The sequence below is a fragment of the Drosophila melanogaster genome, chromosome 2R, assembly GCF_000001215.4.
Source record: "Drosophila melanogaster chromosome 2R".
Classification (NCBI taxonomy): Eukaryota; Metazoa; Arthropoda; class Insecta; order Diptera; family Drosophilidae; genus Drosophila; species Drosophila melanogaster.
The window spans coordinates 16847409-16871996 of NT_033778.4; the positions used below are offsets into that span (position 1 = coordinate 16847409).

Here is a 24588-nt window from a genome sequence, read left to right on the forward strand (position 1 = left end):
AGAACATCAGCCCCAGCACATCCCGGACTTTCCGAAGAAGTTGCGTAGGTGTCCGGGTTGCTCGTCCGGGTGTGTCAACTGCTGCTGAAAGATTTTCGTGTCGTCGTTTCCATTCCGCCTGCCCGCAGACGACAGACACGAATTCTTTCGACAAGAAAACACATTTCAAAACTTTTCCCCGTGCGCCTTCAACTTTTCTTTTTTTTCGATTTTTTTTTTTCGTTGATATTTTCTTGGCGGTGTCGCAGTGCGTAAGTAAAAAGATTTAGCAATAGCAATGAATTTAGTTAATTTATGGCATTATTAATAACATCAAGAAGAAAAAGAATATAAAGCGAGGAACTCAGAAAAATATTTTAGAAAATTATAAAGAACTTTCCAAAATTACGAATGCTGATATACCCTTAAAAACATAAACTACATATATTCATAATATTCATAATATATATTCGATTAAATGTTAACAGTTAGTTTAGAACTAAAAAATATGCTATAAATTTTAATCACTGCCTACGAAATGTTTAGGTTAATCCAGAGCTTGCAACCTTTGAAAAGAGTATTAGTTTCGAACCATGCGTAATCACTGGTCATATGACCATTGAAAAGAATATGTTTTCCCCATGATACATTTTTGTTTGTATGACAATTTGGCTTTGGAGAGAGATCTAATTAGGCTGCATTCATTTCAGAGTCTTTACCACGCAACTTCAAAGATCTGCCCTGGACAATGGAGAAATTCAGTGGGTCAGCTTAGTTATGCGAAGATTATTGAATGATAGCTAGGCCAAAGCCATAAATACTTGGCCCTGTGTGTATCGATGTTTGTGAATGGCACGAGCTCAACATCAACCTGCATAAAATGCAAATAAGCCCGACAAAAGACGCGCCAGAAACCCCCAAAACCAAACAAATTTACGACCCAATCAATAGACTTCGAAAAGCTGTTTTCGGCCTTTGTTTCCCCATATTTTTGTTTTTTGTTTTTTTTTCCGTTTGTTTGAGCCTCACTAACTTTGAGACGTTTCTGGTTTTCTACGACCAAAGGTGTTCCACTTGCCCCAAACGAAATTTACATTAATTTGTGAGCAAAGTATGGCATATTATGCAAATATTGAACAGGCTCCAACATCTTTCATTTCCCCTAGCAACTGAATGAGAACGGTTTTTGGGGATATTTTCAAAAGCAGTCAACACTGCGTATACTTGTTTAATTTAATTCGTAATCATACCCTGTACTACTCACTTCAGTTTTAAACGCCACTTGACCGCATCTGTCCAAAATGATTTTTTCAACGTAACGATAACCCGAATGACTCGCTTTCGAAATCAGGCAGCTAATCAGTGTTATTTACCAATGACTTAGCGTACGTTTATATTTTAATAGTCCCAAGTCGAATCGTCAAAACAGGCGCATTCCTTGAGGGCAACTTTGAACCCGAAGGAGATAAGCCATTTCGCTGATTCGGAACTATTGAAAGTGCTATATAGATCAGATCATTCCCTAAGAATTTTGGTTGCGTCAAAAAGTAAAGCATGAATGAATAGCTATTGCTATGCATAAAAAGAAAATTCCCCAAAGACTTCAAGGCGAAATCTAAATTTAGCCAAAGGTTTATTCTTTTTCGATGACAATTTATTATTAAAATTTATGACGATATTAACACGAATTTCGGAATAATACTTTTACGCATTTTACATTTTTATAGGCCACCCCCTTAACACCTTTCTCAACCCAATTTCCATCGGCGAGAAAACGACTAAAAAAGATTTGTACCAATTTTTATGCGAAGAAGCGTTTGAAAATTAAGTCTCTTTGCCGCGTTATTTATTGCATAATTATAGGAAAAACGTCGACACAACAAAGTATGTAGAAAGATTATCGCATATTTTGACCCCAGAAATAAAATATATTTCTTTTTGAAATTCTATTTGTCTAGCTTCTAGAAAAGAAGCCTTGACGAGCCCAGCATCCCGTCCAATAGAAACCAATGCTCATAAGCAGATGAAAAATGCCATAAACACAGATATGCATATGTATTAAGTGGAAACGTGTAATTTGCATAAAATCACCTGATTGAACGTTAAATATTTTATTTAAGATTCAGATTATGGAGTCGAGAAATGCTCATAAAGATCACCATCTAAAAAAAGGGTGTACAATAAACTTAGAGGAACTTACAGTGGAAAAAAATACCCATGAACATTCCGCAAAACATCAACTATAAACTATACAATTTTGTAATAGATTTCTTTCAGTGTCTGCATCGAAATCAAACTGAAAGAGAGAGATAACCCAACTCTAGAGCACCTGACTCGATATACAACAAACAGAATATTTGCATAAATTAACCAAAAAGTTTTTGAGGCTATTTTACATTTTTAATGAACAACAATAAAATAGTCTTAGGCATATTGAAATGATTAGGTACTCCCCTTTTGGTCGTTTTTGTTTGTGTTTTTCCGATCAATGTGCAAAGGAGATGGAGTTAAACATTTTATGGTACTAATGAAGTATGGATAAAATAAAAACAAACATATAAACTAAAATGAAAGAAGTAAAAACTATTTCATAAACTTTAGACCTACATTAAATTCGGTATTATATTTTATTATTACAGCTGGATTTCGAAATCTTCATTTGGGTTAAGGGGTATTTATTATTGTAAAATTTTAGGTAAAGGCTGTTAATTGCCCATATATAAATGGATAACTAAATAATTATTATTAACAGTAAAATTATGCCTAAACAAAAAGAGGAAAATTGTTTTTTAGAAAAGCGGAAATACTTCTTTGTGTCCCAAACGAATAAGGAGAACTTTAATTGCCAACAAGAATCTCAAGAAGATAACAGTACATTCTGCTACTGGTCTATTTAAAAAAAGATTTAAATATTTCAATTTAACAGCATCTTCAAAAACCAACTTTCAATTGTCCATAAAACGAGTTGGCAGGGATGTATCGATAACACAAATCAAATTATTTGGCAAATTTATCGAAATCAAAAGCGGACAGAATCTATCGCCCATCGATAGATACATCGATTGTATAGCCACAGCCAGCTGGTCTCCCTTCGCCATTCTTTAATTTTTGTTTTGATTGGTGAATTTTGGCAGGGATTAGCATGGACGATCCTCTTAAGCCCAAGCCAGTTCCACTGGCTGCCGAAACGGTACTGTGGTTCGAGTTCCTGCTCGATCCGCACAAGATTACGCAGCATCTGCAGCGCCCGCATCCCGGTATGTTCGACTCACTTGTGGAATCCGGCCGACAAATTGAGATTACAATCCATGCCCACCATTTATAGAGCCCAGCGCCATGGAGCTGATCGTGCAGTTCATCAGCATGACGCCGAACACGGCGCAGGAGTCAGTGGGGACGCCTGGCAGTGATTTGCAGAATCTAAACCAGACGCCATCGAATTCGGGACCCATTCCCGGCGTGGTTGGTGGTGCCCCTGCGCCGACAACGCCCACTGCCTCCGGCGGAGTGGGCATGCCCCATAGCCCACAAAGGCCCGCGGAGAAGGGCCTGCAATTGAACCGCAAGCAGTTGGCACTGAAAATCCTCGAGCTGAAGGTAGCCACTTGGCTGAAGTGGGATCTGGATGCATTGGAGAAGAACCTGCCTGTGATTATGCAGCTGGCCTTGCTGCGCGATCTGTGCACCATAAGCTACGGCTGCTCCTTAAGTATTCCCCTGCCCAATGATTTTGACGCGAGAATTTGTATGTTAATTCCTAGCCTCCACATATACTTCTCTATATCCTCTGTGAATCCTTTCAGCCGCTGCTGGAAACGAAAGAGCAGCAAGATTCGCCTTGACCATATACCACCGCATGCTGCTGCGAATGCAACTGATAAAGGAGCAGGCGTTAAAAGCGCCACGTCCTCAAAACACAATGTAAGATGTGGTTAAGTTATCCATACTCTAATGCTCAAATAAGGCTTAATTATAGGTACCAAACTGTGGACCAGCTCCAGCAGTTTCTGGACACACCGACTCAACCATCCATCGAGTATTTGCAACAACTCTGCGCCTCGACAAAACCTTTCTACATATTTCACTACGACAGCTTTGTTCCGCTGCGATGTGATGATATCGGCAATGGCCAAAACTACGATGTTATGCACCTAATAACACCCCAGGAATTGAGAGCCCAACTGCACTACGAGCTCGCCCAATATTACCTGTACACCAAACAGTATGTTTTGGCCCGGGAAGCGGCCGCCGCGTGTAATACTAATCTGCAGGCAATCCCGCCACAGACAACTCTATATTACTGCCACATACGACCGTCAGAACTGGAAGGTCTACTGCAGGCCTGTGGAATTAGCGCCGAGGAGCAGTCACTGCTGGAGAAGTTCCAGCAATCGCTACTTAACAACTACACAGACATTGTATCAATTCTGCGAATGGACAACAGAAGGCGAGAAATCCCCTTTATAAGCCGGCGGCAAGTGGAACTGGACATTGAGGGTTCCATCTCCACGGGCATACTCAAGGAGACAGTTCAGCTGCAATTGCAGGTGGCTGCATTGAATGTGGTGCGAAACATCTTTGAGTGGGGCAGCATCTTTGGCAGCGTTGAGTACTTTGAGAAGTACCGGGAACTGGACTGCCTGCCACCGCTGGTGGAGGCTTTGCAGGAAATGCTTCCCCACTGTACTTTCAAAGAACAGGCGGCACTCAAGCACTTCCTCATCGACTGTTTGCTTCATCAGGGTGGGCAGTCACGACAGTTGCTACAAACGGTGCGAGGATTTGGACTGTTCTCGTCAGATGAACTCCAGGATATTGACGAACAGATGCTGCAGGCGACGCCGCCGGTGCCCACCAACTCGTTGGCCTCGCTTTCCGACTGGATGTGTCACTCCAAGAGTAAGAGATGCATCTCCATTCCTGTAACAAAATTCATTTATTATATTTTAACTTACCCCTTCTAGTGAGCAGGGTTGACGTGGGCGCTCTGGAGCGACAACTGATAAGCTGCACCAATGCCAACACAGTGAGGATATTGCTAGTGAAATTATGCGCAACTGCTCCTGGAAAACCTCTGTGGGCCATTAATCCCAGTTGGGACGTACCACAGCCCCTGAAAACTCTTATTATGGCCATGCCGGTTAGCTTTTTGCAAGACTTCAGCTATGTTCTGCTCGGCAAGGCGCGAGAATTGGCCACAAGGGGCAACTACATCGATGCCGTTTCAATGCTGAGTGTACTGAAGTCGGAAAATCAGCGCCAGGAGATGGCGGCCAATGTGCAGCTGATGTGTAAGCTGATCACCTGGGAAATCCTGCACATTCAGATAACACAGTGCCTGGAGGAGTGGCACCAGAAGCCACTCGATCTGCAATCCTTGGGAGGAAGATGCAAGCAATGTTTGGGAGCCCTGCAGGCAGGAGATTCAATCGTCCCACGTCCGGATATCCTAGAGAGTTGCGCTATCATGCTACTTAACCTCACAGAATTTCCACCTCTCCTTTACCTGGATAAACGGGCGGGTCCCCTGGAACTACCCCTGGCCTTCGCCGCCACCTTCATCGAGATGGAGAAGATGAAGGGCCCCAAGAAGGTATGTCGCGATGCCTGGGAACTGATGCTAAGCATGTTCCTTAACGTTCCGAAGCGTGGCTCCTCAGGAGTTGGCGGTATCAGTTCCCTGCAGGCCTTCCTACAGCGAATCCGCCACCAAAGCGTTTTCGGACTCGCCATCTCCATGATAGGCAAAGTCCACAACATACTTAAGGATGACCCCAATCATGATTTAAGCTGCGAGTACATGCAGCTGTGGCCTACCAGCATTAACAAGTGAGTAGACAGACAGTAATATAGTTTTTTTTTAAATAATAACTTTTAATCCTCATTTCAGCCCTGTCAGCTACAGTTTGAGGAGCGTTTGCGAGACCCTGCAATGGCTTCTTTCCGAGGCTTTGTCCTACTATCCGCAAACCATTTCATGGCTGAAGATGAAAGGCGATCTAGATCTAGCCATCGGCAATAATGAGTCCGCAATGCGTTGCTATGTAAATGCGCTGGTTACTGGCACCGACTACTGCACCATGCCGCTGCAGAGAAATGTGGCCGACGACTACGTGATCCGCAAGATGATTCGATGTGCCGCCAATCTGGGCTGTCACATGCAGGCCACCGTTCTGTGTCAGTTCCTTGATGAGATCGACTACGGCATTGTGTTCAAGAATCTCAGCGAGAAATCGTCGAATTTCACCGATGCCATGGATGCATATTACAGCTGCATCTGGGATACAACTCTGCTGGAGTTCATCGTCAATCTGCACGCTAAGCGAGGCGAACACAGTCGGAAACTTGAAGCGGTAGGAATCTATTACTCTGTGCTCATTTGCGGGTAATCATTTATCTTTATAACATTTTTAAAAAACAGATTTCTATGATGGGCACTCTGGAGCTGAATGCAAACAACAATGAGGAGATCAAACGAGAATCTGCCATGGTGCGGAAATCGAGATTTCTGCGTGCCCTGGCCAAGCAGTATTTGCTGTAGTCGCAGCCCCCACAGTCCAAACTCTAATTCAAAATCCAATATCCATAATCCAACATCCCAACCTCACCCGCACCCACAAGCAGACCAACTAGCATTAAGCTCAAAGATGTAGTTTATATTGTATGCATAGGCTTTACGGTTAAGTTAAGATTAAAGAATTGTACGTTTTTCCAGATAACACACGAATGAACTACTTGGGTCGCCGGCCTCGTCCACCGCCGCTGGTCTTGGCCTTTTTGTTATTGGCGCTCTTCTTTGCTTCCTCGGCCTTCCGTTTTGCAGCGTTTGTGGCATTCGGAGTGCTGGGCAGTGTCTTAAAGAAGCTATCGAGTCTCACCTGAGTCTGGGCCTGCTTGGATTTCATCAGCTTTTTGGCACCGTTGCGAACGCGCTCTTCGTTGAACTGCCGGTCGCCGCAGAGAAACTTGACAAGGCCCTCCTCATCCGGCTCGACCCATTTGAGATCTATGGAGTCGGCATCAGCTACCTCCGGTTCGATGAAGAGTTCCCGCGCCACCTTGTAGTTCCAGTTCTCGGGCACGGTGTATTTGCTAGAGTCCAGGTTATCCAGAATAGTCTCTATATCCCGATAGGTGTTGATCAGTTCGATCGCTCGCTTGGGTCCAATACCCTTGATGCTCTCACAGTAATCGCAACCCAGCAGAATACATAGATCAATGAACTCTCGATTGTTAATGGCCAGACCTTCCAACAGCTTGTCGTAGCTGAACTCCTTGACGGGCATCTTTCGTGCCTCGCTGTAGGTAAGGTATCTCAACAGTTTTGTAGATCCGAATGTGAGGGCATCCATATCCTCCGTGGCGGTGGCATAAACCTTTCCAGCTTTCACCAGAGCGGCACACTGGGCCTCCGCTTCGCACGGTGCATCAACATAGGGCACACCCATTAGTGTGAGCAGTTCCTTGGCCTCTTTGGCGTGCTCCTTCGTTACCCGGACCAATCGGCGATTAAACTTTTCGATACCGGCATCATCTCCCGCATCGGTGGCCGCCTTCAGTGCCTTCTCCGCTTCCTCCCGCCGCTCGGCGCGCTTCGCCAGCTCACCGGACTTGAGATCTGGTGGCTTTCCGTCGAAGACATATACCGGCTTGATTCCGTTGTCCAGCAATCGGATGGTGCGGTAGAACATGCCCATTAAGTGGGACGTGGGATCACCATTTACGGTGGCCAACTGGGCGCCTTCGGAGCGCACGGCGATGAGGAACTGGTACAGGCACATACTAGCATCGATTGCTACCTTGCGACCTTTGAAATGTGAGCATACTATTAAAGTTTTGTTTATATTTAGCAAATAGAACCGGACTCACCGAAAAAATGCTTCATCTCACTTTCGCGAATCGCCTGTGGCGCCAGATCGGCAATGAGCTTAGATAAGCCCAAAATTCCCATGGCGATTTTATTTTAACTTAACACTTGTAATTAATTAAATATATGATTATATTAAGTATAGCCAGGGGTTTATCAAATTGTTTTGTTTGTGAAAACACGCCGCGCGCTTTTTTGCCAACAAGAGTGACCGCCTTTTCAATACATAAATACCAGAACGTCAAAAAATTTTTTATTCGCTAAATTGTTAGTTTTTACATATTTATTTCATTTTCTTTCGAATATTTTTATGAACGTATATAAATATTAACATTTAGATCAGCGTGACTGATGAATTAAAATATGACTACCGGTCTGCAAAATATTCCAAAATTAGATGGTTTTGGTTAACAAATCATTTAAAAAGCAAGTGTCTCCTTCAAATATGTTTTTTATGCATATATATATATAATTTAGTCCGATTCATTAAAAAGCAAAATATTTCAGAAATATATAGGACTGGTTAATACCAGTCATTTTGTTTAAAAAGAAAGTATTTCTTTCGACTATTATAATATACGTATATAAATATTTTTTTATTTAGATCAGTGTTACTAATACATTAGAATAATATTATCGTTAATCAAAATATACCAGAATTAAATAGTTTTCTTTTGAATATTTTTATTGGGGTATATAAATATTGTATTCAGATCAGACTAACATATGAATTATAATATAATTACAGGTAAGCAATGTGGTTAGCTTAGGATAATAGCGATAGAGTTGACTGGACACTATCAAGAAAGAATTTAAATGCATTTTAAAATAAAGAATCATAAAATGGTATTAACAACTGAACATGTATACCAACTTAATTCCCTTGTAAAAAGCCCGCCAAAAGTGAGCAACGAAAAGGGCACCCATTATTTTGCCGGGTATTTTTTAGTGCTTGTCGGCTGCAATACTATCGATTGTGACACCTCTTCTAGTGAGCAGATTGAATGTGTGTCGGCTGACGGAAAAACAGAAAAGCCATTAGAAATATGGTATGTAAAAAGGTGAAAAATGTGGGAAAAAGCGCCGGAAAGTGTGTGCCAGCGAGGTGAAATGAAAACGGCGGGATTGCTAACGTATTTTGTGTGTAAATAGAGCGCAACAAATTATCCGCGAGGCTAACTGCCCGACTATCGGTTCTCTCCCGCCGTTCGGTTGTGTGTATAAACATGGCGTCGTTGTGGCTCGAGATGCCGATGCGAGTGGGTGCGAGCGGGATGACTAGTGTGTGTGTGTGCGCCTCATAGATTTGCAATGTTGTTTTTTCTATCGCCTCTCTCATTTCTTGCTCCCTCTCTCACTCGCTTGCTCGCTCGGCGAAGAAGACACGCATACACAAACTCGCAATCGCCGAAGACCTAACTCACACTCAAATTGCGATTCGATTAAAAAAGAAATAGGCGCACCGAAACCCATCGTATTGGCCGCCAAAAAATTAGCAAGTGTAATCCAATTCTGACTTTGTATCTTTCCATGCCATCGCCGCACGAAAAGGATGCTAACAAAGCGGCAGAAACGGCAGCCAAAGAAAATGCCGCCGATAAGGTAAGCGATGTGGAAAATGCATCGGTTACTGCGGGGGTGGCGAAAGCCGTGGGGGCACAGCCGGAAAGGGGCTCCAAAGATGCAGCCGAATCCCCCGCCGCTGTCGACGCCTCTGCCTCTGCCGCCACTGATGACGTCGCTGATAAAAAAGCCAAAGGAGACTCAACGGCTGTTTCAAATACCGAATCGGATGCAGGTAAATAAAAAATTAAAAGGCAAAGCCAGGCGAACACACAATCTAACTAACTGTGTGTGTGAAGAACGAGAGAGAAAAACAAAAATCAAAGTGAATTTACCGCGCATTTTAAAAAACGCGCCGAACTATTTCGCTCTCTCTTCGGGAAAGTTCTTTTCCTCTCTCGTCCTCTTGTTCGCTTTGGTCTACTTATTGGGAGAGTTCCGATGTGGCGCTGCGGTCTAAAGCGTCGCTCCTTGTGTCTCTCTTGTTTACCGCGCTATGCTGATGTTGGCATGTGGTTCGATCCCCCTCCGTGTCGATGTTTACAAAACCATTATTAGAGTTTGATGATTGAGTTCTCTTAACTTTCCTTCCTCCTTCCTTCCTTGGCTTTTGTTCATGCTAAATCCTTTAAATGGGTTCTGCGTAGTTTAATGCCGAGGTACAGCAAAACTTCAATATTCATGTTCCCTTGCGCTCCCAAACGAAATTAGCATTGGACGTCCCAAGGTTGAAGACATTTTATTATTTTAACATCTTTTTTATTTTATTACATTTGAACTCTTACAAATAATAATAATTACAATTAATATTATAGCTGCAGCGGACAAAAAGGAGAAATCCCCCTCGCCGGTAATAAAGAAGTCCAACAATAAGGATGCTAAAAAGGAGGACAACTCCGAAAAGGACGAGGAGAACTCGGAAGACGGCGATGAGCCAGAAGATGAGGCTGATGAGAAAGCTAGCGATGAAGAGAGCGAGAAGAAGAAACCGAAATTAGATGCAGAGGACAAGATAAAGGATGCCACTGATGAGTCCAAGCCAAAATCGGGAGCCGATAAGCCCAAGAAACCTGAGCCCAAGGCCAAGAATGGCAAGGTGGCTAAGGAGGAGGACGACGACGAAGAGGACGAGGATGATGAGGATGCCGAAGATGACGATGGAGACGAGAACGATGGCCTGGACAAGAACAACGAGGTGGCCGAGGATGATGAGAATGTCGTCGCTCTCGCCGAGATTGATCGCATTAATGAGAATATCAACAAGACTCGTGTAGATGGTCTGCAAACATTGCATGCAGTAAGTTAGCTGAGAAACATTTTTGCCAACAACTTGTCAAAAACTAATTTCACACCTCATTTATAGATCTGCTTTGGCGCCCAAGGCAAGAACAATGTGGTCAAGAAGAACTTGCGATCCTTTGCCGGTTTCGAGTTTGCCAAGGATTCAGCGGAGTACAACAAAAAGCTGGAGGCCATCAAAAAGGTGGATAATAAGGGCCTGCGCAGCATCTGCGAGATCCTTACCCTCGATCGCAAGGGCAGCAAGAACGAGACTGTCCTTCGAGTGCTCAAATTCCTAATGGAACCGGACGAGTCGCTTTGCTTGGAGCAGGGTGATGAGGAGGAGGAGGAAGATGCCGAGGACGAGGATCTGGATGAAGATGAGGAGGACCCGCCCAGTGAAGAGGACAAGAAGCGCAAGAGCGGAAAGTCTAGCGGCGGCGCTGGCAGAGGCTCTGCACGCAATTCCACCGGACGTCCAAGGCGCGCGACGGCAGGAAAGAGTATGCTCATCTAAATCAAAAGTATTGTATATATCTAAACATGTTTACGTTTTAAATTTCAGAAATGTCCGCCTATGTAGATTTCTCCAGCTCTGACGATAGCGAGCAGAAAGTTGCAGTTCCCAAAAGGAGACGAAATGATGACTCCGAGTCGGGCTCAGATGTAAGTATCCTTCGCCCAGAAACCATGCGCACAATTTGGCTCATTTGTCGTTTTGCTTATAGTACAATCCTTCTGCCAATTCCGACTCTGACGGTGGTCGTGGTGGTGGTGCTGGTGCAGCAGGTCGCAAAGTCCCAAGCCGCGGTGGACGCGGTCGTCCTGCGCGCAAAAGTCGCAGAAGAAACTCTGATTCCGAGGAAGAAGAGGAATCGGAAGTTTCCGATGCCGATAGTGATGTATGTATTATAAACGTATGACCAAGTGACCTATATAAAAAAAAATAACTAAATCCCCAGGTCCCAAAACGTAAACGTGGTTCCGTGGGTAAACGTGGACGACCGGCAGCTCCTGCGTCAGCTGGACGAAGGGGTAGAGGACGAGGTGCAGCTTCCCGCAAGCGTAAAGATTCAGATAGCGAAGATGAGGAGGTATCCGAGGATGAAGAGGAGGAGGATGTCTCCGATTTTGCCAGCGATCAAAGCGAAGTATGTAAATTTAATTTAATATCGAGCATTTGGTGTTTTATCAAGTATATGCCAATTTTTCAGGAGGAACGTCCCAAAAAGAGCAAGAAGCCCATTACGCCTGCGAAAAATAGCAAAGCTAACAACAAGTCAAAACCAGCTGGAAAGGGTATGTTAAAAGTAATATGAAAACCGTATGAAATAACAATTAATGTAATCCGCAGCCGATAGTCGATCGAAAAAATCAAAGAAGGAATCGTCCGAGGAAGATGATGATGTCGATGACAAAGATGAATCCGACGAGGATGAGCCACTAACCAAAAAGGGCAAACAGGCATTCCCAACGGTTGGTAGCCAGTAATCGCAATCGTAATGTGTTATCCTCATCGAACGTCTATTTGCAGGATGAACAAATACGCGGATATGTCAAAGAGATTCTGGATAAAGCCAATCTTGAGGAGATTACGATGAAAACCGTGTGCAAACAAGTTTATGCAAAATATCCAGACTTTGACCTAACAGACAAGAAAGACTTCATCAAGGCGACAGTGAAAGCGGTAAGTTACAAGCATATTTATAATTTCTGTTTTACTGAAACTCAATTTATTTCCCAATTCTTAGTTAATTGCGACATAAAACGACGCGTTGACAAGTCCACTTTAAAGTCGAAGAAGGGTCCAGGCTCTGTACACATACAACACAAAACAGGCGATAGCAAAGTCAGGACGTTGTACGCCGATGCAGAAAGAAGTTGGGCATGGTTCGCGAAATGTAACTCCAAGTAGTTGTCTCCTATAAGTATATGATTTGTACTCCTATCCTAAAAGCTATCTGCAGTTCACCTTAATCCTAACGTCAGCGGCAGTCGACTATCCATTCTTATATATATTCATCTGTATATATAACTTTTTATTTGTCCAACCGTGCGCACGCATGCACATCATTTTCTATTTTCCTGAAAGTATGTGCAAACGACAGCTCTGCGAAGTGTGTAAATTAAGCAAAGAGAAACTTGTAAAAATCCGATAAAAAAGAAACACCTAAACTGTAGTGCATTTTGATTTGACGTTTAACAAGAAAAGATGTATTTAACCTTAAGGCACAAGAAATAATAAACAAAAAGCAAAATTAAAAATTTGTAAAAGCGTGAAATATTGAAATTTCACACACTGGCAGCAGTACAAAAACAAACGAAAGTGGAAAACCATTTTAAATTTACACGATTACAAAAAGTTTTTGGCTAATGTAATAAAAGAATGCATTATTTGGGCGAGTAATTTTAAGGCACACTTGAGCGGAGCTCCTGATACAAATGTTTAACTGCTGTTCCCAAAATATATCCTTGAAACCCATTTTGATTTTGATGTCTCTATCGCATCCCAACTCCTGCTGTTCACCACAAATGCTCGGGCCCAGTGTGATTGAAGATAGGAAGGTTTCTCGGCTTATTAACTAGAGACAAGCTCACAACAAATTGTGAGTAAAAAATAAACAAACAGAAGATTGAATGTGGAATGAGGAAGGGAATAAAGTTAAATATTATAAATATTAGATATTTACAAGGTAATAATAGATGTATGTTAATTTTAAAAGAGCAAATGAATAGAAAAAACCGAATATTTAAACGTTTAATTGCCAGCAAGAGAAAAGTAAAAGAACAAAATCACAGTCGCATCTCAATGGAAGTTTTCCCGTAGTAAACTCGTAAATGAATATCAAAAACAACACTAATAAAGCTCCACTAAATTAGTTTAGTCCCAGAAATTGGCAACTAAGCTATATACTCTTGTGCATTCTGTTCTGTTTTAATTTCAAATGTTCGCTGAAAAATGCTAAAAGGAATGCAGTGTATCAGTAATAAAGTGCTAAAAATTAAGAGAAACCTTATCGATTTTCTAAATGGGTTGGAATTTCTATAGTGGATAAAAATCCCAGTGGCGGAACAAATCTCTTTTTTCTAAAAAAAAAAATGTTCTTTTTTAAATAGTCCATATTAATTCTGACTTAATTTGAAGGAAAAAAATGCTTTATTTTGGGTTGTAGCATGGGAAAAGTTTATTTCGAATTTAAAAATGTTCAATTGGGACATTTTCTACAATTGAATTTAACAATTATCTAAACGATTTAAGAAAATAATTAAACTAATTTCTGTCGGGGATTTACCGGGTGGTAATTGAAAGCTGTCGAGTGGACAAAACGCTGAAACATACAGATAGTCAGTTATGATTCAGATATAATATATATATTTATATATTGTCAAAAATGGTTAATATATGTTTATAAAAAAACAATGTAAATATCAATTTCGGGACAAAAATACATATATCAATGAGAAGTGTGGATAATACGGGAGAAGGAATCAACTTTTCTCTGAATTGTTCCTGCAAATAGATCAAAGCACGTAATTTAAATGAAACGAATGGAAATGTATGCAGAAATGTAAATTTCAAAAATATCATTTGATTGCAAAATAAACGGCTTGACATTGGACCCAAAAGAAATGCTCAACGAAATGGGTTATTGAACGTTCTACATTTAATATTTGGTTGGGTCATACTTACCTTGGTCGATATAAGATACGCAGGATGATATCCTTGAAAACCTTTGCTAGAATGAAAAAAGAAAATCGACTTCCCAAAAACATTGAAAATTGGGTTCTTCTCTTTCAAACTGCCATATTATTCGAAAAATTTCCTAATTCTAGACCTGAATCGCTCTTATTATACGAAATATATTCAATATATTAAAGTACACAATATGGAATAGTATAAATTAGAGATTGGCTTGGGAGCCAATGTAAACCGCTTATAGAGCAAGCAAATGATACCTTTAAACGATATTTTACAAATATGTATACAGCACAGAATTTATCAATAGGGAGCACTGTTCGGGAAATCAAATATCGTTCGTTTTGCTAGGCAATTATTGAGAAATACGTATATAAATATATGCATATATATAGTCAATTGTCAAGGAATAGTATGTAGTATAAAGAATATTCAGGATAATCAGTTATGGATATAATATATGTGCAGTTTGATATTAAAATTGTACTCCAATGTGGTTCCAAGCATACCCAATAATGTGGCAATCAATCGACCATCCCTGGGAAAAGTCAAAAGCCCGTCCCGATCCCCAAGATCTCTTCCACGAGCAAGAACGACCAGAACCTCTGAAAATACGCTCAATAAACGATTTTCATATGTGGCATAAACAATCAGCTGGATAAATAAATCAAGAGCGATACAGTCGAGCCCCGACTATCTGATACCCGTTACTATTCATTAAAATTTTGTTTTAGGATTGGTTTAGTAACGGGTATAAATGTAATTAATAGAAACGCAATAGGACACACAGCACCGAAATGCTCCGTGCTGGTAATATATGTATGTGAATATATATTATATGGTATATTAAATGTTTATTCAATGCTTTGCCGGCCGGCCGCAGGACGGAGTTCAGGATTTGGATGGTAGTCCCGAACTGATCCCGCGTGGCCGAACAACGGTTACAATATGGTTGATCTGCTGTTGCAACAATCAGATATTTGGGGAGACGTAAAACTTAGATTATATATCGGTATTAAGACTAAATTATGGTAGACCTACATTCATTGGGTAAGTTTCATTGTTTCAATTGCAATATGTTTAATAGACAGTAATAACAACACACAATCTTACCAAGTTTGACACTTTTACAATATATGTATGGTTCGTATTTCATCGTGTTTTTTTTTGTTTTCGTTATTTGTTATAGTGTGAAAAAGTTTTGGGGTTTGATTTCGTATTTCTGCTATTAACTGGTCTGAAGAGCGTCCTCTGAAAATAACATACTTTATGTTTGCATTTGGTGAAATAGATATTAAAACAAGCATGATTATCCTGCGCGTTCGTTTAAAGGTAAATATTGCAAGCGTATTCAAACCAGGTTTATAATTTAAAAAAATATACAATTATAGAGCAGGAAATAATTTTAAACTCAGTTCAGTTTCACCTTAGTGCTACAAAAATGATTTCATAGATTCTCCAGAACTGAAAGATGAAAATATTGTTATGCAAGATGTTAAATATCAATTAAGGAAGATAACCTTTTGTACCTGGCCCTCACTTGAATCAAATTTAATAAAAAGGTTCGATCAAATCTTTTAAATCTTACCAGATCAGCAGACATATGTATATATGATCAAGTGTAAATGTCGATCATATATAGTTCAAATGGCTTCTAGTACAACTAAGCTAAGCTAAGTACGTGAAAATGAGTTCGTGTATATAAAACGTTCGATTTGTTTATTGCTACCATTAAAGTTGAGAATTTTAACAAAGGGTGTCTTTAATTACTGAACGCCCATTGCAGATTGGCTGCCTGAATTGACGGTGAAAGAACCTATATATGCGATGTATATATATATATATATATATATGACTATATATATGCAGATGTGTATAAAAATGAACAAAACACCCAAAACGGATTCAATTAGCGTCTCTTAGTATGTCTGTGCAAGTGGTGATCATGAACAGCAAGAGCATTATGTTTCAATCGGTCGGAATTATGTATAATTATTAGGTAAAAGTAGACTTAGGATCTCGGGATAATCTCTTACAAGCTATGGTGAAATTATATGCAGTATCCAAATAATAGACAGTGTTAATAGTATTAATTTACAATTCTGCAAAAGCTTAACGTTCTCCGATTTATCCGGGTCCTCGCCTGATGTCCGCCTCCATCCCGTGTGTTGTCTATGTGGTGGTGGTGATGCTTCTGCTTTTGCTTTTGCTGTTGTTATTGCAATTAAAAATCATTTGCTTTTCATTTCTGATTTGCTAGTTTTGTGGGGGGATAAAAGACATAGGGACATAGTAGAACAATAGATCACTGCAAAGAGTTTTACGCATGGTAAACAAGATTTGGTTAGGCTATTACAAGTCATAATGTAAGGCAATGGATCACACCATTTTCCAATTGAGTCAACAAACTTAGATTTGGAGGATAATGATAATCATATGCAAACACACAACCACCCATCCGATGAGGAGGGCCATTACTATGGCACATGATTATCATTGCCTAAAATCCTTTCCGAAAAATTGATCTCGCCCAAAATACAAATTCGTACGAACATAATTGGAAAATGTGAACCCAAAATTGTATTGTGTAAAAATATTTGTAATGCAGATGAGGAGTACTGATTATCTAAAATAAAGCGATCATTTTTAAGCAGATGGACAAAGCAAAAATACATAATGCATATAATTTATAGGCGGCAATTCAATTTCAATAGAATATACATAAACACACTCCTCTGACAACTACTGGAAATGCTTAGCGCTTAAAACTCACCCCATTCAAGGCACCTGCATCGTCCTCAACCCGCAGCATCTTCCACTTCGGCGTTCGCTTCCACTCCCACATACACCTCCTTCCCCCTACCGACGATTCCGATACATCCGAACGTCCTCAGTGATTGTCGTTTTTGTGCGATTTCTGCTGCTGTTGGCCCGGCGCACCGGGATAGCCGCCGTAACCAGCGCCCGGATAATTGCCAGGATAGTTGCCCGGCGGACCACCGCTCTGCCCTCCGCCGGGCTGAGGCGCTCCCTGGGGCTGACCACCAGCTGCAGCAGCAGCTGCATAATACTGCGAATACTGTGCATACTGAGTGGGCGTCATGCTCTGGCCATAACCACCGGCCGCCGCTGCAGCAGCAGCTGCTGCCGCCGCCGCCGCAGCGGGATTGGGCTGCTGCTGGCCGGAGCCGCCCTGGCTGGGATTCGGCGTACTGCTCTGGCCACCAGATCCGTTCTGCTGCTAATGTTATAATTATATAGATAATATTGTATAGAAAGGATGGCTTTCCACCCACCTTATTCTTTAATGTCTTTTCGATTGCCTCAGCTTCTTCAATCTTGCCCACGCTGCGATAGTACTCCGCCCACTGGGCACTGTAGTCCGCTCCTCCGGCACCGGCGCCTCCTGTCTGCTGCTGGGACTGTTGCTGCTGTTGGGGTTGTTGCTGCTGGACAGGACCGGAGGAGCCGCCCGCCTGTTTGGCCTTCATTTGCTGCTCGATCATTTCAGCCTCACGATGGCATCCCATTTGTCTAAATTGTAAATATATAGGTTTATATAAAGATATTTATGAAAGCGTTCTTGGTAAATGGTTACTTGTAGTACTCGATCCACTGAGCCGAGTAGTCTTGACCACCGGAAGCTCCTCCCGCAGCAGAGCCCCCTTGATTAGCCATGGCCATTTGCTGCTGTTGACCGGACGGATCCCAACCCTGCTGCCCGTAGGGTCCACCCCAAGGCTGTTGTTGGTAGCCAGCTCCCGAGTTGGGATCGCCGCCCTGCATTTGATTCTGGCCGCCATAGCCGCCTTGCTGCTGATTGTGGTGGGAATTGTTCTGGCCACCGCCAGAATTTCCGCCACCACCGCCGGGACCTCCACCGATGGGCTTGCGAGAAATGACATTCAGCTCCATGTTGATCTTCTCGGAAATCATTTGGCGGGCAGCCTCCACCTGGTCGGTGGTGCCCTTAGATTTGAAGAGCTTCTCGTTGGGGGGATTGCTGGCATTGCGATCCATTTCAGTGTGCGCTCCAGATTGCTGGTTGATCAGCTTGATGGTCTCACCGCCGCGACCAATAACAATCTGCATGGAAATGTGTAACGTTTAGAGAGCTTGATACTCCGGCGGAATGTTTTTGAACCTACTCCACATTTGGAAGCGGGAACTAGGAATGTAATTTCCTCCCGTCCACCTTGAGCGTGATTTACGCCGTACCCATAGCCGTAGTTGGAGTTGCCAGAGTCTCCTCCTGGGCCACCGCCTCCTCCATTGCCATTTCGATTCATGCCATTTCGTTGCTATCACATCAGACATAGGTAATGGATTTGCATCTTTAAGAAAATACTTTCGACTCACCATAACGTTTTCAATTAGCCCATCAATGGTGCGCTTGGCATCGTCGACCTGCTGGCGAGTGCCCTGAATGACGCACCTGCGGTCGCCCATTTCGTCGTTCTTTCCCTGGATGAACTGCAGTTTGCAGCCGCACTCAGTTTGTATTTTACGTATCATGTCGCCGCCTTTGCCGATGACCACGCCAACTGCAATTTTGGGCACAAAGACTTCGGTGCTCTCGCCGCCGTTGCCATTATTAAAGTTATTGAATCCCATGCCTGGACCGCCGCCACCTCCGCCGCCGCCCCGACCACCCTGTTGCTGACCCTGTGCATCCTTCTGGGCAATCAGATCGAGCACCATCTGCTTGGCGTGCTCTATCTTCTGCGCCTCGCCGGATATGCGAAGGGGTTTGATCAGCTCCTGGTTTGGTCCGTCCTGGATGATGATCATTTTGGCTCCGGTCTTCTCCTGCAGCTGTTTAATGGTATCGCCGCCCTTGCCAATGACCAAGCCCACCTTGGCGCCCGGAATCATGATCTCCTGGTAAGGTGGATACCCGCTAGGTCCCGGTGGCGGCATATTGATCGTCAACAGCACCTCCACCTGTCCCCCGCCAGCCCGATTGGCCATGTTCTGAATCATTTCGCGCCCCTTAGTGACTGTATCCCTTTGACCACGCAACATGATAACGCGATCTTGATCCTGCATGACCTGCACTTTTACACCGGACTCGGCCTGGATGTGGGTGATGGTGTCGTTACTGGAGCGACCCATAAAGGCGCCGGCTACCGATTCGGGCAGACGGATCTGCTCCTCACAGCTTGTTCCCGCCGAGGCGGCCAAACGAGCGGCTACCGCAGCAGCCTGGGCGATTGCCTGAGTAATACTGGCACCGCCGGGACCTCCGCCGCCGCCACCACCACCCCCGCTACCGCTGCTCATGTTGGAGCTGTTGTTGGCGTACTCCGGACTGCCCAAGGAGCGTTTGGATTCCGGACCGCTGTCGCCGTCGTCGTTGATACGCTTAAAGCCAGGCCCTCCACCCGAAGACGGTGGCGATGGACCCGCTGTGCCGCCGCCCTGCTGGCTGGGCTGGATCTTGGCTGCGATCTGGTTTGGGGATTGGGGCAAAAGAAGCCGAATCAATGCCCACTTCCGCTTCTTCCTCTTCCAAGTGGTGGGAACTCACCTGCTTGGCACGCTGAATTGCCTGCGCGAGTGCCTGCGATTGATTGATGCCTTGTTGCTGGAAGTCGCTCATAGTTCTGGGTTTATAATAGGTTCAATTCGGTTCTTTATGGTTACCACTTGTTTTTTTTTTGTTCTGTTTGACCGCACGCGTTGAAAATTCAATAGCCGAAAGCGACGATTTTTTCACAAATGCTGAGGAAATACTATAAACGCTTCCTATGGCATTTGTTTAAGTGGCTTTCGAATGTCTACTCTGCCTTATTGTTGAGCCGTTTTTTTCATGCGCTTCTACGTTTTTTTTTTTAATTTTTCTTTCGGCTTTTCAGTGAAAATTATGCGTTTGCAAAAAAATTGTGTAGCATTATAGCTTGATTGGAGGCGTTTTTTCACCCTCATGATTTTCACTGCAACGGTAACACTGCGCATAAGATATTCACGGTTTTAGTCCGCGCTTTTGGTATATTTGTGTTAAATTAAATATTCAATGACTTATATGAATTTATTTGAAAGTAAAGGATCTACTTAAACTTAATTTCTATTAAGCCCAAGCTCCCAATTTGTGTGAATTTGCCCAAGGAAATGCATATTGTTTTCACAAGTTACAAAGTAGAAGCATACAATTTCTATACAATTTTTTTCCTTTTCAGAATATTAAATGTAATTGTTTGGCCTTAAATTTACGTAGCCAATAGCTAGCTTAAGTATAAGGTATTAATTATAATCCTTATGTTTTATTAAAAAAAATACAAGTAAGCGTTAAAAATCTATTTGAATGTATGGTATATTTGAACGATATTTACTCAAACTCCGGGTCACCCTGTGTTGCAACTACTTGAAATACTAGGAAAAAGTCAGTATTTTCATTATATGTTTAAAGACCGTTTCCCGCGAAGGTCACTCTGTTCTTCTTTCGTCGGCAACGTTGCGCAGAGCACGGCTCCAGATTTGTTAAACGCGAATTTACCCCACAAAAACGCATTTAAAATGGCATTCGGTGATGTGACCACCCCGCAGGGACTGAAGGAGTTGAACGCCTTCCTGGCCGACAACAGCTACATCAGCGGGTAAGCACGCGTCATTAAATGTGAGGTTATGTACGACCTCACCACGTCGGCAGATGTATTGATCGAATAATTTTCTACCCATTACTATACTCCCATTAGATATACTCCCAGCAAGGCCGATCTGTCCGTGTTCGATGCTCTGGGCAAGGCCCCCTCTGCCGACAATGTGAACGTGGCCCGCTGGTACCGCCACATCGCCTCCTTTGAGGCCGCTGAGCGTGCCGCTTGGTCGGGTACTCCTCTGCCCCAGTTGGCCGGTGGAAAGCCCACAGTGGCTGCTGCTGCCAAGCCCGCCGCCGACGATGACGACGATGTGGATCTATTCGGATCCGACGACGAGGAGGACGAGGAGGCCGAGCGCATCAAGCAGGAGCGAGTTGCCGCTTACGCCGCCAAGAAGTCTAAGAAACCCGCCCTCATTGCCAAGTCGTCGGTGCTCCTCGATGTCAAGCCCTGGGATGACGAGACCGACATGAAGGAGATGGAGAACAATGTCCGCACCATCGAAATGGACGGTCTGCTGTGGGGCGCCTCCAAACTGGTCCCAGTCGGCTATGGCATCAACAAGTTGCAGATCATGTGCGTCATCGAGGACGACAAGGTGTCCATCGATTTGCTGCAGGAGAAGATCGAGGAGTTCGAGGACTTTGTTCAGTCTGTCGACATTGCTGCCTTCAACAAGATCTAAACATCTGAGATTCTTATATTAACAATAAACTTGAGCAAAGCGAACTAAGCAAATATAGTTGTCTTCATATTTAAATAAAATATTTCACATGAAAGCTGCAATAAGCCAATCATAATTCAGATTGTAAAAACACATCAGTTTTATTGGAATAATGATTGAAATTTTGTAATTTTCACCAAAAAGTATACTTTTATAATCGGTAAAAATCTCTAATCTCTTTAGTTGGCTTGCTGGCTCTCTCAAGTTCTCAGCTTAAGTCTTCCGTTTTGAAGCTTTCGGCGAGCTTTTGTCAACAAAAAAGCGAAGCTCGTAGCACTTTCAGCTCAGTTGATCGGGCAGCTCGATAGAGGTCGGTTGTTTACAGATAGTTGTGATACTGTTCAGTGACTTTTCAAATTGCATTTGCAAACAAATATTTTTCGGACACAAGTACTGCTTATAATGGCTGCCAACAAATTGTGCTGCACTTTGGCTATTGGCGCTCTTTTGTGTCTGGGATTCGCAGCCCTCATTCAAGCTCAGGGTGAGTTAAATACATCGAAAACTATATATTTACATTATATAGGCGAGAACATTTCCGTTCTTGTTATTGTTCGCGAGACGTATTTGTTACGCATTTGCTGAGATTTGCTTTTAACACGAAATATACAAATACCTGATCGTCTGCATTCATTAACATTAATTAGCAATTGTATAGATATTTGAGTCTTTTGTTCTGCGCCAAGACATGTTTCGTTCTTGAGCGGATTTCCCAGATATATTTATCCATCCATCGTGTTTGTCGCCATTTGCATACGACAAGTATCTGGAGGTTGACAAACGTCCATTTAAACTCGGGGATTTCTGATCGGTTTCAGATTCCATAATCGACCATCCATCATCTAAAACACGGGCCGTTGACATCGTTAGTTTTCAATAACGCATCATTGCCATTGAAATTACTTCCGATTAGTATACATCTATTACATTGGCGGAAATTAATTGGTATTAAGTTTGAAAATCATCTATTAATCGTTGGCAGTAATTTGAAGTGAACTCTTTGCTTCTCTGTTTAATAAATTAATTGTCTAAATGGGTAATTAGCAGAAATCAATCAGTCGTTATTTTTGCATTATTCGCGAAAAGGATGTAGTTTTACTGGAGATTTCCCCGAATCCGGAACAGTATTTTGCGGTGCACATCGGTACTCCATTGTTAGACCTCAAAAAATCCCACTTTCGTGACAATTTGCTGCGTGTGGGTTATCTCTGGGTCAGGAAAACCCCGTGAAAAGGTGTTTATATAAACTAAAATATGCACTGATATGATATGTTTTAGAAAGGTGGAAATATATAAAAGGTCTTTAATCTTGACCCAATTTTTATGCCTTTGAAGATTACTTTGCATAGGTCACTGAACTCAGAAACCTCAGAGTTTTGCTCGTGTGTGTGGGTGAGCCAGAAGGCTAGATGACATGCTGTGCTTCACGCTTCTTTCGATCTTTTCGCAAAATTGGCAAAATGCCGATACTCGTTAAAAATACAAAATTTAATTACAAGAACAAGGTCTTGATAACGCCGATTAATTGACTCATCCTCGCCTACGCGCTGCCAGATTTTGTTCTACGGAGATGCTTCAATGTTTCCATTGAAAGTTGCAAAACTAGTTCGATACAAAATGGGATGGGAACGTGAGGCCGATGGATTTCAGGTTCATGGGCGTGCAAGCAACGGAATTGCTTTTCGTTTCTTGGATATATTTTATAATTTTATTGAATTTTTGAAATTTATGAACCCGCTCGCACCGGGGAAACACAGATAACACACTAGGATTAGTTTTATTGTAGTACCTGTTGTTATTTTACACGGAAATCTCTTCGGTTGGAATTTATAATAATGAACGTAAGAAATTTTAAAAGAATTTTTAACAAGTTCAAGATAAGACACCTAAACCAAATTGGTCAACTGGATTTTTTGTTTAATTAGTTTCCTACTACTTTTTTCTGTGAGCTGCTAAAATTTCAAAGTCTTCAACTTGTTATAACTCTTAAAAATTCAAAACATTACCAAATGCTCTGAATAAAGCGATGACATGATCTGGGCAAATCTGCACTGCTAACGCTCTTTTGAGGCTAATCTGGAAAATAAAATAAAAATAAAAATGAACTGAACTGATTTGATTTGATTTGAATGATCTTTAAACCCGAAACAGATAAGCCGGTGACTGATGTGTGCCTGGGATGCATCTGCGAGGCCATCAGTGGATGCAACCAGACACGTTACTGCGGCGGCGGAGTCTGCGGCCTGTTTCGCATCACCTGGGCATATTGGGCCGACGGCGGCAAGCTGACCTTGGGCAACGAGAGTCCCCAGTCGGAGGATGGTGAGTGTCCCATCCATTACCTATGCAATAAACCTTATCATACATCTGATGCACATTAATCTCGCTGCAGCGTATGCCAATTGCGTGAACGATCCCTACTGCGCGGCCAACACGATCCAGAATTACATGACCAAGTTCGGCCAGGACTGCAATGGAGACAACGCCATCGATTGCTACGACTTTGCTGCCATCCACAAGCTGGGCGGCTATGGATGCAAGGGCGAGCTGAGCTACCAGTACCAGACGCAGCTGACCAACTGCCTTAATTCGTTCCAGCAGATCGACGTGCGCTCTAGCATATAAACACATTAACTTGCTAAATTTATATTGTAATTAAATTTAAATAATGTAATAATTAATTATTTATGGCAATGCATTTGAATTCGATTCAGAATAAATGACAATACAAGCAAATATTTTTAACTTTTCAGTGCTTCACACTTGTTTCATAAATTTAGTAAATTATTTCGAATGGACAAAAAAAATAATTATTGTAATGAATTTTACTTATTTGTTAGGGTTATTCGTGTAAAAAACATTTTACATTCCTTGCTTA

The 24588-nt window shown here is 42.4% G+C and overlaps 6 protein-coding genes, 1 long non-coding RNA gene and 1 other non-coding gene across 17 annotated transcripts, besides 1 other annotated feature; 6 read left to right on the top strand and 2 right to left on the bottom strand.

Moving 5' to 3' along the window:
• Positions 1-1686: 1686 nt before the first annotated feature.
• lncRNA:CR44467 (long non-coding RNA:CR44467) lies at positions 1687-2487 on the top strand. The gene is made up of 2 exons (NR_124583.1): positions 1687-1863; positions 1938-2487. It is a non-coding gene; the product is annotated as a long non-coding RNA:CR44467 (long non-coding RNA).
• Positions 2488-3028: 541 nt separating this feature from the next.
• IntS8 (Integrator 8) lies at positions 3029-6696 on the top strand. The gene is made up of 7 exons (NM_137318.3): positions 3029-3236; positions 3305-3724; positions 3783-3900; positions 3956-4878; positions 4944-5808; positions 5870-6332; positions 6401-6696. The coding sequence occupies exons 1-7, from the start codon at positions 3122-3124 to the stop codon at positions 6518-6520; spliced, it is 3024 nt and encodes a 1007-aa protein (NP_611162.2). The 5' UTR covers positions 3029-3121; the 3' UTR covers positions 6521-6696.
• Positions 6617-8056, bottom strand: Fen1 (Flap endonuclease 1). Its single transcript, NM_079041.2, has 2 exons — positions 7849-8056; positions 6617-7786 (listed from the first exon to the last, which is right to left on the bottom strand). The coding sequence occupies exons 1-2, from the start codon at positions 7928-7930 to the stop codon at positions 6711-6713; spliced, it is 1158 nt and encodes a 385-aa protein (NP_523765.1). The 5' UTR covers positions 7931-8056; the 3' UTR covers positions 6617-6710.
• Positions 8057-8811: 755 nt separating this feature from the next.
• On the top strand, positions 8812-14330 carry Dek (the record flags this gene model as incomplete). 5 transcript variants are annotated; one of them, NM_001274105.1, is made up of 11 exons in its annotated part: positions 8812-8895; positions 9398-9644; positions 10225-10706; positions 10773-11193; positions 11256-11356; positions 11419-11592; positions 11653-11841; positions 11905-11989; positions 12045-12166; positions 12225-12377; positions 12442-14330. In NM_001274105.1, the coding sequence occupies exons 1-11, from the start codon at positions 8893-8895 to the stop codon at positions 12454-12456; spliced, it is 1992 nt and encodes a 663-aa protein (NP_001261034.1). In that variant the 5' UTR covers positions 8812-8892. The 5 variants fall into 5 exon arrangements, with proteins under 5 accessions (NP_001261034.1, NP_725621.1, NP_725622.2 ...); NM_166198.2 differs by having other exon boundaries at positions 8812-8907; positions 12442-12950; NM_166199.3 differs by having other exon boundaries at positions 12442-12950.
• On the top strand, positions 10005-10170 carry snoRNA:Dek-a. Its single transcript, NR_048130.1, has one exon. It is a non-coding gene; the product is annotated as a snoRNA:Dek-a (small nucleolar RNA).
• Psi (P-element somatic inhibitor) lies at positions 13913-20306 on the bottom strand. Of its 5 annotated transcripts, none has more exons than NM_001414151.1 (7): positions 19918-20306; positions 18747-19838; positions 18536-18688; positions 17986-18473; positions 17684-17921; positions 17161-17628; positions 15226-16695 (listed from the first exon to the last, which is right to left on the bottom strand). In NM_001414151.1, exons 1-6 carry the CDS (start codon positions 19987-19989, stop codon positions 17278-17280), a joined length of 2394 nt encoding a protein of 797 aa, NP_001401009.1. In that variant the 5' UTR covers positions 19990-20306; the 3' UTR covers positions 15226-16695; positions 17161-17277. The 5 variants fall into 5 exon arrangements, with proteins under 5 accessions (NP_725623.2, NP_001401009.1, NP_001401008.1 ...); NM_206140.2 differs by having other exon boundaries at positions 16089-16695; NM_057775.4 differs by having other exon boundaries at positions 16294-16695; positions 17161-17625.
• Positions 15057-15099: a mobile genetic element.
• A 507-nt stretch (positions 20307-20813) lies between the features above and the next one.
• Positions 20814-21872, top strand: eEF1beta (eukaryotic translation elongation factor 1 beta). Of its 2 annotated transcripts, none has more exons than NM_001299577.1 (2): positions 20814-20983; positions 21083-21872. In NM_001299577.1, the coding sequence occupies exons 1-2, from the start codon at positions 20904-20906 to the stop codon at positions 21669-21671; spliced, it is 669 nt and encodes a 222-aa protein (NP_001286506.1). In that variant the 5' UTR covers positions 20814-20903; the 3' UTR covers positions 21672-21872. The 2 variants fall into 2 exon arrangements, with proteins under 2 accessions (NP_001286506.1, NP_524808.3); NM_080069.4 differs by having other exon boundaries at positions 21083-21721.
• Positions 21873-21993: 121 nt separating this feature from the next.
• On the top strand, positions 21994-24443 carry CG6426 (uncharacterized protein). The gene is made up of 3 exons (NM_137319.3): positions 21994-22194; positions 23862-24032; positions 24103-24443. Exons 1-3 carry the CDS (start codon positions 22113-22115, stop codon positions 24333-24335), a joined length of 486 nt encoding a protein of 161 aa, NP_611163.2. The 5' UTR covers positions 21994-22112; the 3' UTR covers positions 24336-24443.
• The last annotated feature ends 145 nt before the right edge of the window (positions 24444-24588 follow it).